This window comes from Melopsittacus undulatus, chromosome 8, assembly GCF_012275295.1.
Source record: "Melopsittacus undulatus isolate bMelUnd1 chromosome 8, bMelUnd1.mat.Z, whole genome shotgun sequence".
In the NCBI taxonomy this organism is placed as follows: Eukaryota; Metazoa; Chordata; class Aves; order Psittaciformes; family Psittaculidae; genus Melopsittacus; species Melopsittacus undulatus.
Genome location: NC_047534.1, coordinates 10,418,093 through 10,434,574, shown reverse-complemented (window position 1 = coordinate 10,434,574; position 16,482 = coordinate 10,418,093). Strand labels below are relative to the sequence as shown.

At 44.7% G+C, this 16,482-nt stretch overlaps 1 protein-coding gene across 1 annotated transcript; it reads left to right on the top strand.

The window, feature by feature from the left end:
- Positions 1-3,776: 3,776 nt before the first annotated feature.
- On the top strand, positions 3,777-15,321 carry LOC117436580 (ubiquitin carboxyl-terminal hydrolase 42-like). Its single transcript, XM_034065375.1, has 16 exons — positions 3,777-3,836; positions 4,560-4,758; positions 5,104-5,304; positions 6,313-6,423; positions 6,572-6,674; positions 6,835-6,902; positions 7,048-7,118; positions 7,660-7,742; positions 8,388-8,499; positions 9,101-9,241; positions 9,459-9,559; positions 10,024-10,162; positions 10,862-11,590; positions 11,975-12,063; positions 13,210-13,496; positions 15,164-15,321. The coding sequence occupies exons 1-16, from the start codon at positions 3,777-3,779 to the stop codon at positions 15,319-15,321; spliced, it is 2,652 nt and encodes an 883-aa protein (XP_033921266.1).
- Positions 15,322-16,482: the final 1,161 nt, after the last annotated feature.

Here is a 16,482-nt window from a genome sequence, read left to right as displayed (position 1 = left end):
AGCTGAATCTCAGTTCCAACAAGCTTCACAAGACCCGGTCCGAGCCCTGCAGGACCAGGCAGTTAACTTAAAAGAGCAGTTAGACAAAGAGAAAACTCACGCTAACTACTTGCCATTAGCCCTGAAAGAGCAACTCCTTGCAGAGAAAACCGCCCCTCCACAAGTCGCAGAAAACAACTGAATATCCCCTCAGGGACCTGGGAGAGGCGAGGCTAAGGTTACAAAAATGAAGCGTTCCTGCCGCTTCTCTCCGCCCCTTGATAAATAGGGAATATACTTAGGATGGCGGAGAGGACGATTTCCCACTGCTTGCCACCAAAGAGGTGCCGTTATACTGCTACGGAACGAGCTAAACTTCGAACGGAATCGGGTCGTCCTCCAGAAGAATCAGAAACAGAATGTGTTTGCAGAGTATCGCTGTCTGGGGGAGGTGAATTTTCACTGAGTGAAAAGGGAGCTGAGGGATACTTGGGGCCAGGAGTAGTTCTAGCCACCGGCGACCACTGCGCACCCTGGTCCTTAAAGAGCAGCTTATTGGGCTGGAGGACTTGACCCTTTGGAAAGGGGAGATCCCCTCGCCGTCACAGGGACAGTCGACCAGTGGGTAGCAAATGTGAAGAAAGCAGCGTATCTGCAAAGGATGTACGATCGGGAACTTAAACAGGAGTCCCCGATGACGATAGCGGTCGATCCCGGAAACATAAGCCTTCCCTCATTCGGGCTCTTCCCGACTCCTTGAAAGCCATGGGGATCCAGTTACAGGGAAAGATAAGAGCAACATCCCAAAGTGAAAGGGCCGTTGCTGCCCTGGAAAGACTGCTTTCACCTGGTCGAAAGACAGAGAAGAAAATACGGACGTGGGGGGAAGTTGCCCAGGGGTTGATTAATGATGGGAGAAAGTGCGGCCCCCTCGGTATTTCTGGTGAAATTGATACTAAGGGACTGAAACGAACAGAGATAAAAAATCCCTCTTCGCCCGACTGATGGGGAACAGCAGACACCCCCTATTTGCCCAGGAGCTAGAAAGAGTCCTAATAAGAGGCAAGGGTTGTGGACATTGGAGTGATGACAGGGTATTTCTAGAGTTTGAATGGATGGATTACCCAGGGGTAAATTGGAAAAGCTGGTGCTAGAGTGGCCTGAAAGAAACCCCATGGGCCCTAAAGAAAAGGAAAAATGTGGAAGGCCCCAGTGTCTGCACCACAAACTAGCTCCACCCCATGAATGTGAGCAGAGGGGTGGACGGTGAAAATACATTGGACAGCTCACTGAAAAAAGGCAAATTACTTGTTTTGTGGGACATTTTTCACTTGCTTCGTATATTTTGTGCAACTTCATGCATGGAGAACTCGACTCATAACACTATTGCCAATTGTCCTACAAGATTTCAGAGGACTGCACAATTTTGTTAGATGGTTTCTTCCTTGGTTGGGAGTGAGTGAATTAGGAAAAAATGATTGTAAATAATATATTTGCAGGAATTAAGAACGTTGAAAACAAAATTATAGATGTTAGACAGACATTAGAGGTTGAGGTATCCAGCCTATCCCAGGTGACGGTGCAAAACTCTACGGGCCCGGACTTGCTATTAGCTTCCCAAGGAGGCATCTGTACGATCCTAAGTACAAGGTGATGCGTACACATGGATCAGAGCAGCTATCTGTGTAGGTGAAATGTTAACCGATAAACACAGTGAGAGAACTCCACTTTGATCCACTGCTTGCAACACAAGTGGGATATGAGAAGGGCAGTGAAAAGCTATCCTTTAAGTCTGGAGACTTTTAGTATTTCCTCAAGTCCATGGATGCTTCTGAACTGCATCTTGTGGAAAGTCCGTCTTTAAAAAAAAATAAATAAATGAGTCTCAAGTAGGAATTTCTGGATAATAGAATCTCTCTCAAAAAAAATCTACCGCAGCAGCGTGTTTTGAAAGAGCCTGGAACCTCTCAAACGGGCTAGAGACAGGCAACAGCTGAGAAGGAATTGTTAGGTTGTGCCTTTTCACCAGGACTCCCCCGTAATTTAATAAGGATGGAAAGGGCTTGTGATAATGTGTGATTTAAGGAAAATGGAGGTGGGATGGGAGAAGGAGCAGCTTTCAAGCAGTTGCTTTCCTACATTCCTACAAATTCTCTCCAGCAAGTTTCTAAAGGCTTCTGAAGGCTTAGTGCGTAAGATTTGGTGAGCTTGAACACAAGACCGTTGGTAAAACAAGGAGGCTGTCTAGACAAAACCTCGCCTAAATTTACCTAAGTCGACCACTTGCTATGAAAGGACGTAGCTTTGTCCTAACCGTGTGTACGGTTCGTCCACCTTAGCACAGATCCAAAATGCAGTCAGTTTGGATGTGAGGAAGCCACTTTCTTACAAAGAATATTTGGAATGTAATATCATCACACACAAGAACATTATTCCATTAGCCTGCGTAAATTAAAGAGATATATTGAGCACCACAAATAGCCGTTTAAGATGTCACATTTTAATGCTAAGAAATACTACACATTTCCTGCTACGATAGGCTTAGTTATACGTTACTCTCGATAGTTATTCCTGCCGGATAGATGAACTTCATCTAAATACAGCCAATTAACTGCCAAGGCATTTCCTTCATGCTTCTAGGCAGGCATCCTCACCTGGTTAAATAAATAGATTTTCAGAAGGGAAGAACTCAGACTTCATGTCAGTGCTTCATGGCTTATTAATGCTTTTGCAATCTCACATTTCTCCAGAAATACCTTACTGGATGCTTTTCACACCCTTGCACTCATTGCTACCACTGATTCTGGCTTATTTGCATTACAACTCTACTTGTCCAGAGCTCAAACTGATACAGTCAAAAGGGGATTTGAAACACATCACCTTGCTAAGTCTGTGGCTTTGCCAGGACGCCCCGTTTCCCTGTGCTGTATCCCGAGCTGCTCTGCAACTCCAACAAGTCAAATCGCTTTGCTAAAGCACTGGGTCTCCAAAGCGGTCACTGGCACAGCAGGCACGGCTCAGGTACCACAAGTTTGTGAAAAACTGCCTGCTACCAGAAGCAATCCCAAAAAAGGCACCTTGTGCCTCCAGCATGGAATTCGGGGCTTTCCCTTCAGAACAGTAAGTGCCCCGGGAGTAGAAAAGCATCGTGGTAAAAACCCCAGGTCCCGCGGCATGAGCGGCGTTGTTCCTTGCTCGGCGAGGAGGCGGCGGCGGGGCCTGCCGCCTCCCGCGGGGAATGGAACGCTTCGAAGGGTTCCATTTCTCGCCGTCCTCGCGGCCCGACCGTTAGTTGCCGTGAGCACAGAGTCGCCGCTCGCTGCTGCGGTCGTGATTCCCGACGGTGCTCGAGGTGCGAGCCTGGGGAGCGACAGGCGGGGTGGGGAGGGGCGGGGCGGGGCGGGAGGGCGCTGAGGCGGCGCGGGGCTGCGCCTGTCCCTGCACAGGGGTTGCTGCGGGTCGGAAGTGCCGAGCGGGGCTGGGTGGGAGCGTGAGGTGAAGTGAGGAGGGCGAGGCGAGGTGAAGCGAGAGATCCCTCGAGCCGTGCTCTGCCCTCGCCTTCCGCGTCAGGGTCGGTTTGTTTTGGCTGTGTTTGAGCTCTGCTTGCTCCCGAGCGCGGACATGCCGCGTGCCGCAGCGGTCCGGGAGAGCGGCGGTGCCAAAATGCTTTTAGGGACCAAAACCCGTCGGAAGGGCAGAGCGGGCGGGGGGGGGGGGGGGGGGGGGGGGGGGGCCCCGGGGGGGGGTGCTGCAGGCTGGGGACGGAAGGCCGGACAGTGCCATTTGGAACCGGTACTATGACGTTAACCGACTTGGAGAGCTTCTCTTGCGACCCGGGAGCAGACCCTCAGAGCCCGGTGAAACACTGGGCAGCCGCGCCTTGGAAGAGCAGAGGAAGCCCTGTGCGGAGGGAGACCACGGTCCTGAGGCGGACACAGAACCGGACCCCGGAGTTGACAAACTGGGACACCTTTACTTCTAGGTAAGGTTAAAGTGATCATTAACTGATCTTGGTTTCCTGGGTTGACAGCTGGATTATTTCTGATGAAAGTAAACAAGTGTGGGGGGTGTGTGTGTGTGTGTGTGTTGGGGATATTCTTTATTTCGAGTTTGTGTGTGTGTGTTTGGTTGGTTTTTGGTTTTGTTTTTCGGGTGGTTGGTTTTACTTTTTCGTTGTTGGTTTGGTTTGGGTTGTTTTTTTCTTACGGTAGTGTTGCATTGTGGAAGCATAGTTTGCAATTTAGAGACACAGAAGTGCCTTCATGTCTTCATGTCTGCCAGTAGTAGTTTGGTATTGCTCCTTATTTCTACTTAGGTACTTCTCTGTATGTTACTGTTTTACAGTCACTGCTGCAAATGTTTGTTTTGTCATGAGACAAAGGTGTAATCCCTACTCCCCACTTAAATGCAGTTTCCTGAGTGGGGTTTTTAGTTTGGTTGTTGTCGTTTGGGTTTTTTTTAGTATTTCTTACCAGCTATTTAGTTCTTCAAGTTATTTCGTTGATCCTGAGTGACAGAATTTCCTTCTGGAATGCTTCTTGATATCCTTAAGGCAACCAAAAGTTTTACCTCTTTTACAGATAAGAAGGATGAAGATACCTTCAGTATTTAAAAAGCTGGCCTTCACGGGGCCCTACAAAAGGAATGACAAGAAAACAAAAGCACGCACTGAGAACTTGGGTCCAGTACCAGCCGAGGAAGATGCCGAGAAAGTCCCGAGAGGTTCTGTGTATTGTAGAACCTCTGAAAAACCTAAGCCTTTTGGCCAGGAAGAGTTAAGTAAGTGTGTCTTCTGTCCTTCCCCCCTTTTTTTGTTCTTCAGAACAAAAACCCCCAAAGTTAGAAAACGCAGTTCTCATTTGTTGCACTAATGTAAAGCAGGGTTGTGATGAATAAAGCCTTCAGCACTAGGCTGCAATTTTGTGAGTCCCCTAAGGCAACTGAAGGGACTGGTATTGGAAAACCTCGCTTACTTTTCCATCGTTCTTATAATCTGTTCATCACGTGGTTTTGCGCTGTGGGGCAGACCTGGTTCTTCTGGGTGCTCCTGCAGAATGCTCCCTTTTAAACATCCTTTTTCAAACAGAAACAGTAAATATTTGTTGAAATCTAATTTTCTTGCAGTTGTTAACGATGGAATTGCCCCACCACAAAGAATCCTTTTTCCACCTGAGAAAATTCGCATGGATTGGCAACAGCCACTGAGCGTTGGAGTTGGACTGCAGAATCTGGGCAATACATGTTACCTTAATGCTACTCTGCAATGTCTGACGTACACACCTCCTCTGGCCAATTACATGCTGTCTCTTGAACACAGCAAGTCATGTGAGTACTTTCTAACATTATTCTAAATACGTTGGACAGCTGCAAAGGTGAAAGAACAAGAGTGATTCTGTGGAGAAAACGCGTGGCTTTCCCGTTCTACCTGTAGAAGCCGGCTTTGAACGCGATCTTCGTGGTGTTTTTCAACCTAAACGATTCTGTGATTCCATAGTTATTTAGCAGGGGGCTCGGAATGGCATATAAAGTCTATTTGTTCATTTAATGCACAACGGTAAAGTTGCAAAGAAAGACCATTTCTTTCTTTGTGTGAATAATGAAGTATGTTGTAAAGGAAGGCATTTGATGAATATTTGGCATTTGGGTTTCCTGCTGGTAGAAAGGTGGTAAAACTTGGGATGTTGGCATCGTAGCTTCTTCGTCTCTGCAGCCTAGATACCGTAATGTGCTAATACGGCAATAAATGACATGTTCACTGTTGACCCATTAAGAAAGCCCACACCCTGGAAAGCACTACGAGCTCATTTCTGCTGACCTGAAATGGAAATCTGTGTGGGGCAGTATTAAAATTCAGACTGTTTTTTTTTCTAGTTAAAAATTTGTATTTTTTAAACCTTTGAATTTGCGTTCTTCGCATTTCCATGGTACGCTTGAACTGTTTTGGGCACGGGAGCCTCTTTTCGTATCCTTCCAGGTCTGTTTTGACAAAGGTACATGCATGCTTTTTGGTTTGGCATCTAAATGTTTATTCCTAGAAATTTAACTGTGTTTTTTTGACATAGATAAAAATGCTTCCAGCTAAGAACCCTGTTGTTGCAAAAAGGAGGGCGGAAATACTTGCACATACCTTCCTTTAACCTTTCCCCCAGAGGATTCTTAGCTCTGTGTCATGTAGCTCACCTCAGAGCAGTATGCTGAAAATCACACCCATTCTCTCTTAGCGCTGTGTCATCAATATCAATAGTGTTTCTCCTGGATATTGTTTTTTGGTTTTGTTCTTTTTTGGTAGCAGTGCTTATTTGACTAGACTGTGTTGCTTCTTTCACTCTTCAGGTGAAGAGAAAGGCTTCTGCATGATGTGTACATTGGAAGCTCACATTAATCAGGCCCTGCGTCTCTCTAACAAGGCTGTCAAACCCATGTCTGTTATCAATGGCCTTAGAAGTAAGTCATTTCCGATGGTTTTCTTTTGATATATTTGGTAACTTCTCAAAGCACTATTTGATGCATAGAAATGATTTTGATACTTTTAGAGATGTGAGTTTTCTTTCATTTTCTGGGAGATAAATATAACCACCTTCTTATTTATTAGGAATAGGAAAGCATTTCCGCTATGGCAGTCAAGAGGATGCCCATGAATTCTTGTCCTTCACCGTTGAGGCTTTGCAGAAAGCTTGCTTGAATGGAAGCGCCACGTACGTATAAACAAATTATTTAAGCTTTAAATGTTCTCTGGCCCCTTTCACTCCTTTCTTTACTATACTATATTAAAATGAATGTCCTTAGTAAAAACTGTTTGAAGAGCTAACTCTGAGCCTCGCATCACCTGAGGTCTGATTGATAATTTCTTTCCAGGTTGGACACATCTTCTCAAGCCACCACACTTATTTATCAAATATTTGGAGGATACCTAAGATCCCAAGGTACTTGTCAAAAATCTTCCTGTCCTTTGAACTGGTCTGTGTCTGTTTTGTCTGTAGTAAAGGACTTTGTACTTGGACTAAAGTAAAACGTAGGAAGACTTTAAATTTGTCCAGTCAGTGTTAAGCATTTGTATTTTGATTCCAGTAAAATGCTTGAACTGCAAAGCCGTTTCCGATGCGTATGAACCATTCCTGGATATCACTTTGGATATAGAGGTAAGGTGTTTTGTGAATATGGGTCGAGCTGTATAAGGACCTTTTTTTGGAGCTTTCCAAATAAAGGCATTTTACTGAAAACTATACACTGCTAAAAGGAAAGAGCTTGGTGGTGGATGGGTGTGGATTGGACTTTGGTCTTGTGTGGAAGGCACCTAGATGCTCTTCACGTTTGCAGTGGGTTTAAGCTGTAAAACCAGTAATTATATCTATACAAACACCTATACTCTCACGCTTCTCGATTATTCTGCTCCAGCATGCGTCTGTCGTTAGGCTGATGGGTTTGATTGTTCTCATTATTGGTGCCATAGCAGAGCAGAGATGCTGCCTGTGGCACTGCAAACTTTATTTCAAAGTAGCATCGTTTCCACAGGAGGTAAATGCTCAGCGTACTCTGAGGTTTCTGCCTCCTTCACAGTGGTTGCCGGTTGACAGTAGGTCACTTGAGCATGAGCTAGCAAGATTCTCTCGTTAACTACCAGGAAGTGTTTGAAATTTTGCATTTCCAGTGACTGAGGGCTCTACTTTCTTATTCATCCAGACCGTTACATCTGTCACCGAGGCTCTGGAACAATTGGTGAAACCTGAACAACTGGATGGAGAAAACAGCTATAAGTGTAGCAAGTAAGATTCTTACTAATTCCATCCGAGTATAAGAGAAAGCGTTTCATGTATCAGAGGAATATTTGGAAATAGAAGAATTGTGGCCATTAGCTGATACAAGACTTTTATTCCTAGTGCTGCCTGCACTGGGGCTTATTAGCCTTCGTAAGCGTGAGGTTGCACGCAGAAATATTTGTCTGGCCAGAAGTTAAAGGGGATGTCTGCTAAGTAGTAGGGAGCTGAAGCACGGAGCTGAGGACAACAACTTGGGGTGGGAGGCAACATCAGCTTGCTGCAGGTCTTAACGTGTCCTGCGGAACAAAGTGGGATTGGGTCTCAGTGCATGCAAACGGTTGTCGTTAACATGGGCAGCCCCTAAGGGCTCACTGAAAAGTGTGTTGCACGGCTCTCATGCTGAATTGTTGGGAAGTCTTTCCTTTTTGTCGTTAGGAGAGATGCTCAGATGTTTGCTTGGCTATCAAAAGATAATGTTCCAAGTCCTTTGTTTTGTAGAGCTGTCCGCTTACGTGCTGCTACCTTCTGTCTATTAACAAACCTGAAGTGCAGCGTATGGGTTCATAGGCCTGTGCGAGAGATGAAAACTTGTTTGAGTTTTGGGAGGAGGAAGCATTTGCTGTTCAACGTTTGTCTGTGCTTGTTTTTAAGGTGCGAAAACATGGTTCCTGCCTCCAAGAAGTACACAATACATCGCTCCTCCAAAGTTCTCACCATCACGCTGAAAAGATTTTCAGCTTTTACTGGTGGCAAGATCAACAAGGTATATTTGCAGCTGTCAAGCAGCTTTATCTTGTTGGAGTGGGAGATTTCCCCAAGAGAATAGCATTTGAAAGAGGGGAAGTTTAAATTGGAAGAAATTCTTTCCTCTTAGGGTGGTGAGGCACTGGAATGGGCTGCCCAGGGAAGTTGTGAGTGCTCCATCCCTGCTGGTGTCCAAGGTCAGGTTGGACAGAGCCTTCCTTGGGTGGCATGGTTTAGTGGCAGGTGTCCCTGCCCATGGCAGGGGGTTGGAACTTGATGATCTTAAGGTCCTTTCCAACCCTAACTATTCAATGGTTCTGTGATTTAAAGGTTGTTCATGTTTGCAGGCTGTAACTTCAATAGCAATAGTCTAAGTAAAGTCAATCTAACAACTACGGCTTACGGTAACTGTAAGAGTATACCTCACTCTTAGAGCTAATTCTGCAGAAAACAGTTCTCTGCAGCTTCAATTATTAAATGCTGTTTCTGAGAACAGGTACTTTGAAGTGAATCAAGAATATGTTTGTGTGATCCTAGCCTGTGTTTTTAGAAGGGTTTTTCTCAGGCTGTTCCATGAAGTGTTTCAGGGTAATTTTTGAATCTTCCTGTTTTGTGTTTAGGATGTAAAATACCCTGAATATTTGGATCTTCGAGCATATATGTCCCAGTCAATGGGAGAACCACTCATCTATTCTTTATATGCAGTTCTTGTTCATTCTGGTTCCACCTGCAATGCAGGACACTATATCTGCTTCATAAAGGTGGGTATCAGCTTGATTTCTAACAGGGTAAAATCATCCGTGCTGATAAAGAAAATGAATGTTACTGGCAACCACCATTCTGATGGAGAAAGGTTGAATGATGCGTTCTGTTTGATTTGTTTGGTAGGTTTTGTGCTGTAGTGTTCTGCCTGTGATGTCATTTGGACAACATGTATTTTGTCTGAACTTTTTTTGTCTGTCTTTCTTTTATTTGCAGGCCGGCAATGGATTTTGGTATCAAATGAATGATGCCATAGTGGAGCGTTCTGATACCGAAACGGTTCTCAATCAGCAAGCTTATTTACTTTTTTATATCAGGTAATACAAACTACTGAATCTGTTCAGAATATATTTACTCTTCTCTTACTGATACTTTTCTTTTTCCCCCAAGTGTTTTTCTTTCTGTCCTAGGAAAAGATTACTGTTTCTGTAATTCGGTTCGGTCTAATCTGAACTTACCAGTGACATTTACTGTCTCTCATTGCTTGGCCTTAAGCTGGTGTGCTTGTGTATGTTGCTCTATATCTGCTCTATGTAGCTGGCTAATATAGAAGAGGAGAAATTACGCCATAGATGGTGTAAGGGTGAGTTGTTGCTCTGAAAAGGATAGTCACTGCAGGGAGACCATTGTCTGTTTTTTAGTTGGTAGTCTTGGTTGAGTCTTTTATATATGTCTTCTGTGTCACATCATCTGTTCTTATAAAATTTTAGATGAGGGTTTAATCCAAGAACAGCCTGAAAGAAAAACTCTAAACTGAGATCACTGCTTTTTTTTCCCCAAGGCGCTATGATTTGACACTTGGAGAACGTGGTTTTTACTTACCAGCACCGTCTTATCCCCGTTCATTCCTTGGTCAACTGGGGTCTAATAGTAAGCAGGCCGGATTTATGGGACCACAACTTCCTCCTCATATGATTAAGGTAATTTGCAGGGAGCAAATAATGGCACCAAATTGTTAAGGTTGTTTTCTTTTGATTGCAGGGGGAGGGGAGGTACTGTTTTATGGCATTTGAGTTCTATTTTCCCTCCCACACTGCAGCTTTCTTCACAATCATCGGGCAACAGCCAGAATTATTCCAACAGTGGCTAATCCTAAATTGTGCAGCCATGCTACTTCATTATACTTCCAACTCAAAGTGCTTTCTAAAGCACCGAGAGCTGCTCTTTTGAGACACTTGAAGGAGTCTATTAATTCTTTGATGATGATAATTGTAATAATAATAATAATCACAACAGGCAAAGATCACTGTCCCTCAGTGTTACCTTGGCTGAGAGAGTGAAAAGAATTTATCTTGGTCCTGAGTACCAGAGCAATTACTGCAGTGTTTTCAGGGAATGTTTAAAGAGGAAAATAAATGTATTTGTGAAGTGCTTTAATCAATGTTAAGTTGATTGTGTGGGTTTCAAAAATGAGGCTCATTTGATACCAAGATAGAGTAAACCAAAAGCAGCAGGAATTAGAAAAACTTGTTGGACTTTGGTTTATATTGGAAGTGGGGTGTTTTTCTTCTTAGGTGATGAGGCAATTTGTAGAAATACTTAGTAGGAGAATGTAATGTTTTAACAAGTGCTGTGTGATTGTACATATTCATCTTGCAATCTTTTCTTTTTCGATACAGAATTCAAGTCGTTTAAATGGAAATGGACCCCTAAAAGAGGATACAAATCCTGTGAGTATGGCATTAAAAAGGCCATCTTCCGCTCCAACAACAGCTTGCATTCAAAACTGGGCAATGACCAGGCCTTCAGCTCCAGATCCATCAAAAGCCCAGAAGATCACTCGCAGTATTCAGAACAAATTGCCTGAGCACCAGCCTGTGTCACAACCTGGCTGTCTTGCCAGTGCTTTGGAGAATGAGGATCTCAGCAAGACCGTGCCTTCCTCCACAACTACAAATTCTTTCAGAGCAGAGTCTACCTCAAATGCATCTACAGTGGCAGTTGCGGCTAACATTTCCAAACAGGAAGTTCCTGATGAAATGTTTGTAGAGCCAGCAGTGAATCTAAGTCCTGCACTCGGCTCCGATGCTACAGTCCCTTCCAGTGCGGAGTCTTCAGGAAAATCTGAGGCATCGAATGGCGTGTTTAAAATGAACTACAAAATATCTTCCAATGGAATTGTGATTTGGAAGGTGGTCGGCACATTGCAGAATTCCCATTCTTTCTGTGAGAGTGCTGAAGAAGAGAGATCCCATCATGAGCTGCCACAAAATGATTCACTAAATGGTGCTATTAGTTTAGATATTGGATCTAAACAAAATGGACTGAAACTTGATTTTGCTTGCCAAGTCCAGCCTGCTAAACCTTCTGAGGTCTTCTCTGCTAAAACAAACGGATTGCTTGAAGCAGTGAGTTACGTTTGTTTCATCTAGAACTTCTCACCTGTGGTGTGTTTCGTATTCAGGAGCATTAAGATATTCCTAATTAATGTGAAATACTGTGAAAACACACAGCACAAATTTCATCATTAACAACTTTGTGCTATTGTCCCGTTAGGAACTGCAGAGCTGAACGGGCATGTGAGAACATGTCAGCTTCAGAAAGGTTCAGCTGAGATAATATTTCATCAGTTTCATAAATATACTGGGGTGGAAGGGGTGATGTGTGAAATAGCAATAGTACATAGAAGGCAAATTGATCTTGTTTAATAAGTAATGAGGAAAGTTTGCAAACAGTTTTCTACTAAAGGTAGTGGGGTTTTCTGTCTCTGAATGTCTGCGTTTTAATTGTAGATACCTGTAGCTGAGTCACCCATTCCTCAAGAAATAATCTTAGAATCCCTGGCCTACAACCACCTGAACAGGTTGTCAGAGAAAACAAGGTAAATTGAGTATACTCTGATGAAAAAAAGATTTCATACAAGTTTATGATTGTTTTACCCATCTAGTAGTACTATTTAATAGAAAGCTTTGAATCAGTACAGCAAATCCCACACTGTACATGTAGGGTTGCAGATGTCAGCGCCGAGCATGTATTATTCTGGTGTGAATTACAAGCAGATGCCTCAGGAAAATGTTCTCGTTATAGATCCCGAAGCAGAGAAAGAACAGAACAAGACAGGAATAGATATCACCATTCCAAAGCAGAGAGAACTTGGAGCAAATGGAGTCAATTCTACAAATCACATAGAGATGATCATTGCAAGAGCAGATGGGCTCACAACACTCCTTGCAGAGAGGAAGGAGTGCATCACTCGGGCAGCCACAGAGGAAATTTCCATCATTGTTCAGTACCTCAGCAGCAGCCTGAAAAACACTCTCGGGAAGGGCACGCACCTCCACCTGCCTCAGCTCATGCACAGTTTGACAGCTCTTTCTGGGGAAACGAAAAACCGAGGCTTGGCAAGAGGAAACATGGCGACACAGAAGGAAGCAAAAGCGAGGTGGAAAAGAAATGCCGCCAGATAGATGATAAATATCAAGGGAAGGATTCCAAGTAAGTGGGGATTCCAGCATAATCTGCATTTTTTTTCCTAACTCTTTTCTGAATGTTTCTCATGCCTGACTTTTCCCCATTGTTTCTAAGTGATTTATATAGGATGATCTGACTACGGGTTGCTCATTAGGCTGGTCGTTAGGTTGGTCAAGCAAACATAGGAAGGATGTTAGAATGGTGCTAGAACGCTAGATCTGGAGCACAAAGTTAAGAACCTGTTGTGGTTTAAGCCCAGCCTGGTGAACCCAGGACAGAACCACATCCGCTCACTGTTCCTGATTAGCTTACAACAATTATATGTATTTAATTCCACATATTCCGCAGTTAGCCCGTGTAGGGATTTGTGTACAAACTAACACAGTTATTTAATCTGAGGGTTTATGTTTGTAGCATCTAAAGTCAGATATGCAGAAATTACTACAAAATAGGTGACACACAGCAAGCAATCGCTTGTGGTAAAACAAATAATATTCCATACACGCATCAAATGCTGCATCCGTTTTCCTATTTTTAACCTCCATGTTTCCCTCAGACTTCAGGATTTGGATGGCTTTGTGTTTCGCATTGACAATGACAATGGCGAACAGAAGGCGAAAAAGAAGAAACACATCAGGAAACTGAAAGACTTCTCGGAATATTTAGGTTATCCTCTTGAGAAGACGACACAGGAGAAGAAGACAGTACCCATTTTTTCAGGCAACTCTTTACATGAGCAATATAGAAACCAGGGCAGTGAAGAACCCTACAAGGACAGGAAGCCTTCTGGGGGATGTGACAACAAGAACTACGGCTTCATCCCGTCCAGTGAGTACATGAAAGGTAAGAAGCCATAGATGTTTGCAGGACTCCTTTTTACTCACCACGGCACTTGTTACACTTGAAACAACCTTTAAATGTTATTTTTTACAGTAGTCCAAGTGCAAGAAAAACCTGGCTGTTTACCATCAAGAATGGCTCTACCATCAAAACGGACTGCTTACCATGGAACCTGGCTTTGCCATCAAAACTGACTCTTCACCATCAAATGTGACTTTTTACCTCCAAACGTGACTGTTTGCTTCAAACCTGACTGTTTAACACTGAATCTGGCTTTACCACCAAAATATGAGTCTTTACCTTCAAAATCAGCAACTCTCTACCTTCAAACCGGACTTTACCGATGTTGACCATCAAAACTTTGGATTTATTGTTGAAACGTTTAGCATCAAGACAAAACCCATGTTTGAATTCCATTTTCTTAATATACTGACTCTTGTGTGAAGTGTCAGTTGTCTGGTTTTGTCTCTCGAGAGTGGCTAGCTAAAGACAAATTCACACTGTGATTTTAATATTTATTATTAAATGCTATCAAACTGTGATGCATTTCATGTTCACTGCTCCTGCATGGGGAGACCAGGGAGTGGGAACCTGTGTGAAATACAGTTCATCTGACTAAACTGTCTGGTCTAATTAATCGACTTGAGGGAGAGAGATCTGAGTTGTTCCCCCACTTGCCTTATGTTTGACTGAAGCTCATGGAAGGGAAGGGATAAAATTCCTCCTTAATTTAGGGTGGGAAACCAGCTCTTAATGGAGTAACGTTCATAGCAACACAGCTAGGAGTGTTCAGCCTTACAAAAACAACCGATTTTGCAGCTGAGGAGTCTTCTCTCTGAAAACTTGCACCTGTCAATTTAAATCGGTGTGCTTAAAGGTAGGCGAAGAGGCTTTCTATTTACAAGAGCAGTTGCAAAATCAGATCTTAAGCTCTCAAAACAAGTAAATCAGCACACACCTCCCATGTATGCTTGGTAAATGAGGAGCTATGCAACAGTAGAGTTTCACACTTTATTTCAAAGAAAGTCTCCAGGCTGAAGCAACAGGTCCTCCTGCTAAATGAAAACATTACTGTTGCAGTGGATTTACATCGAACATCACATTTTTAACAATGATTGATACAGAGTTATGTCATGCAAATCACTTGTGAACATCAAGTAATACTTAAAATCAGTCCCTCTCTGTGCAGCATTTACATTTTAAACTGTGGCTAGAAACACTTTCCCAGAAAATACAGGTATTCAACTGATAAACCACAAGTCTCAGTTTGTAGGATTCGGTCTACAAGAGATCTAGCTTTTCCAGCCAGCATATCTACATAGGAATGCACTAAATCTTGAAAATATGCCTTGTTTTCATCTAGGAAGCATTATAAAAACTGCTCAGTTGACAGAGGTTCAGTTTTGTACCAGTCTAAACTGGTTCAAAATGTGAAGCAACGTAGAGCTTATTTTGTCAGAATAGTGTTAATTTTAAGTCACTCCGGCTGAGCTGAAGTTTTCTGTACATTTCTCTGCCTGCACTGCACTGGCACCGGGGCTGATGGAAGCGGCCACACGGTTCAGATGCTGAGCGGAGGCGGCAAGGCAAAAGGAAGGGAAAGAGAGCGGCGGGAGCAGGCGGCTCAGCTCAGCTCAGCTCTTCTCATCTGTGTCGGCCGCTGTGGCGAGGGTCAGGCACCCGGCCGCTGGCCTCCTGGCTGACGGGCAGCGGAGGGGTGGGAGTCCGCGGCGGGGCTGGGCTGGGCGACGTCCCCGCTATGGAGCGGACGGACCCAGCCTCGCCGCCGCTGGACCGGCAGGACCGGGGAGGGGCGGGAAAGCGCTGAGGCGGCGCTGCGCTGCGCCTGCCCCCGCAGCACCGGTTGCCGCGACCCGGAATTACCGAACGGGTCTGGGTCCGAGCGTGTGGTGGAGTGAGAAGGGCGAGGCGAGGTGAAGCCAGGGATCCCTCGGAGCCGTGCTCCGCCCCCGCCTGCCGTGTCGGGATCGGTTTGCTTTGGCTGTGCTTGGGCTCTGGCCGCTCCCGACAGCGGACACGTTCCGTGCCGCGCCGCTCCCTGAGAGCGGCGGTGCCAAAATGCCCTCAGGAACGAAAACCTGTCGGAAAGGCAAAGCTGGGGGTGAGCGGGGGGGTGCTTGATGCTTAGCGCTGGTGACGGATGGTCGGACAGTTCCATTTCGGACTGGACGTTAACCGACTTTGAGAGCGTATCTTGCGACCCGGGAGAAGCAGACCGTCAGACCGCGGCGAAACACCGGGCACACAGCCCTGGGGGGACAGCGAGACCCCTGGGGTGTCACAAACTGCGGCCCTGGGCGGACACAGACCCGACGCCTGTGCGGAGAGATGCAGACCCTGGGGCCGCTCTCGCTGCTCCCTACAACTCGCGGTCCCCGACATCGGGGTGGCCAGGAGTGGCAGGAAGCGTTGCTGGGCTCCGACAGCGGGGAATGAGACCTTCGAGTGCCTCTCTACATCGTGTACCTTAGCTGGCTTCCACTTAAGATTTTCCTTAACTGGAATAACTCCGAGTTTCCCAGCCTGGCACTTGGATTCTTTTTTTATGACAGTAAGCGAGTGCGGCGTGTTTGTGTTCGGGTTATTCCTTTTTTTTTTTTTTTAAAAAAAAAAAAACGGTTTGGATTTTTTTTTTTTTCTGGTAGCGTTGCAGTGTGAAAATGTAGTTTGCGAATATGAGACACGGAAGTTCCTTCCTGTCTTCATGTCTACCTGTAGTAGTCTGGTATTGCTCCTTATTTCTACTGAGGTACTTTTGTGTATGTTATTGTTTTACAATCACAGCTGCAGATGTTTGTTTTGTCACGAGAAAAGTGTGTAATCGCTACTCCCCACTTAAACGCAGTTTTGGGAGTGGGGTTTTTACTTTGGTTGTTGTTGTTTGGGGTTTTATAATAGTTTTTACCAGTTATTTAGTTCTTCAAATCCAAAAGTCGAAAACGCAGTTCTCATTTGTTGCACTGACCTA

Bases quoted from the DNA above. Each gene is read 5' to 3' on its own strand.
- LOC117436580 (XM_034065375.1), top strand. From the start codon at position 3,777: ATGACGTTAACCGACTTGGAGAGCTTCTCTTGCGACCCGGGAGCAGAC. The intron at 4,759-5,103 runs GTAAGTGTGTCT...ATTTTCTTGCAG, and splicing joins TTTTGGCCAGGAAGAGTTAA to TTGTTAACGATGGAATTGCC. The intron at 9,242-9,458 runs GTGGGTATCAGC...TTTTATTTGCAG, and splicing joins ACTATATCTGCTTCATAAAG to GCCGGCAATGGATTTTGGTA.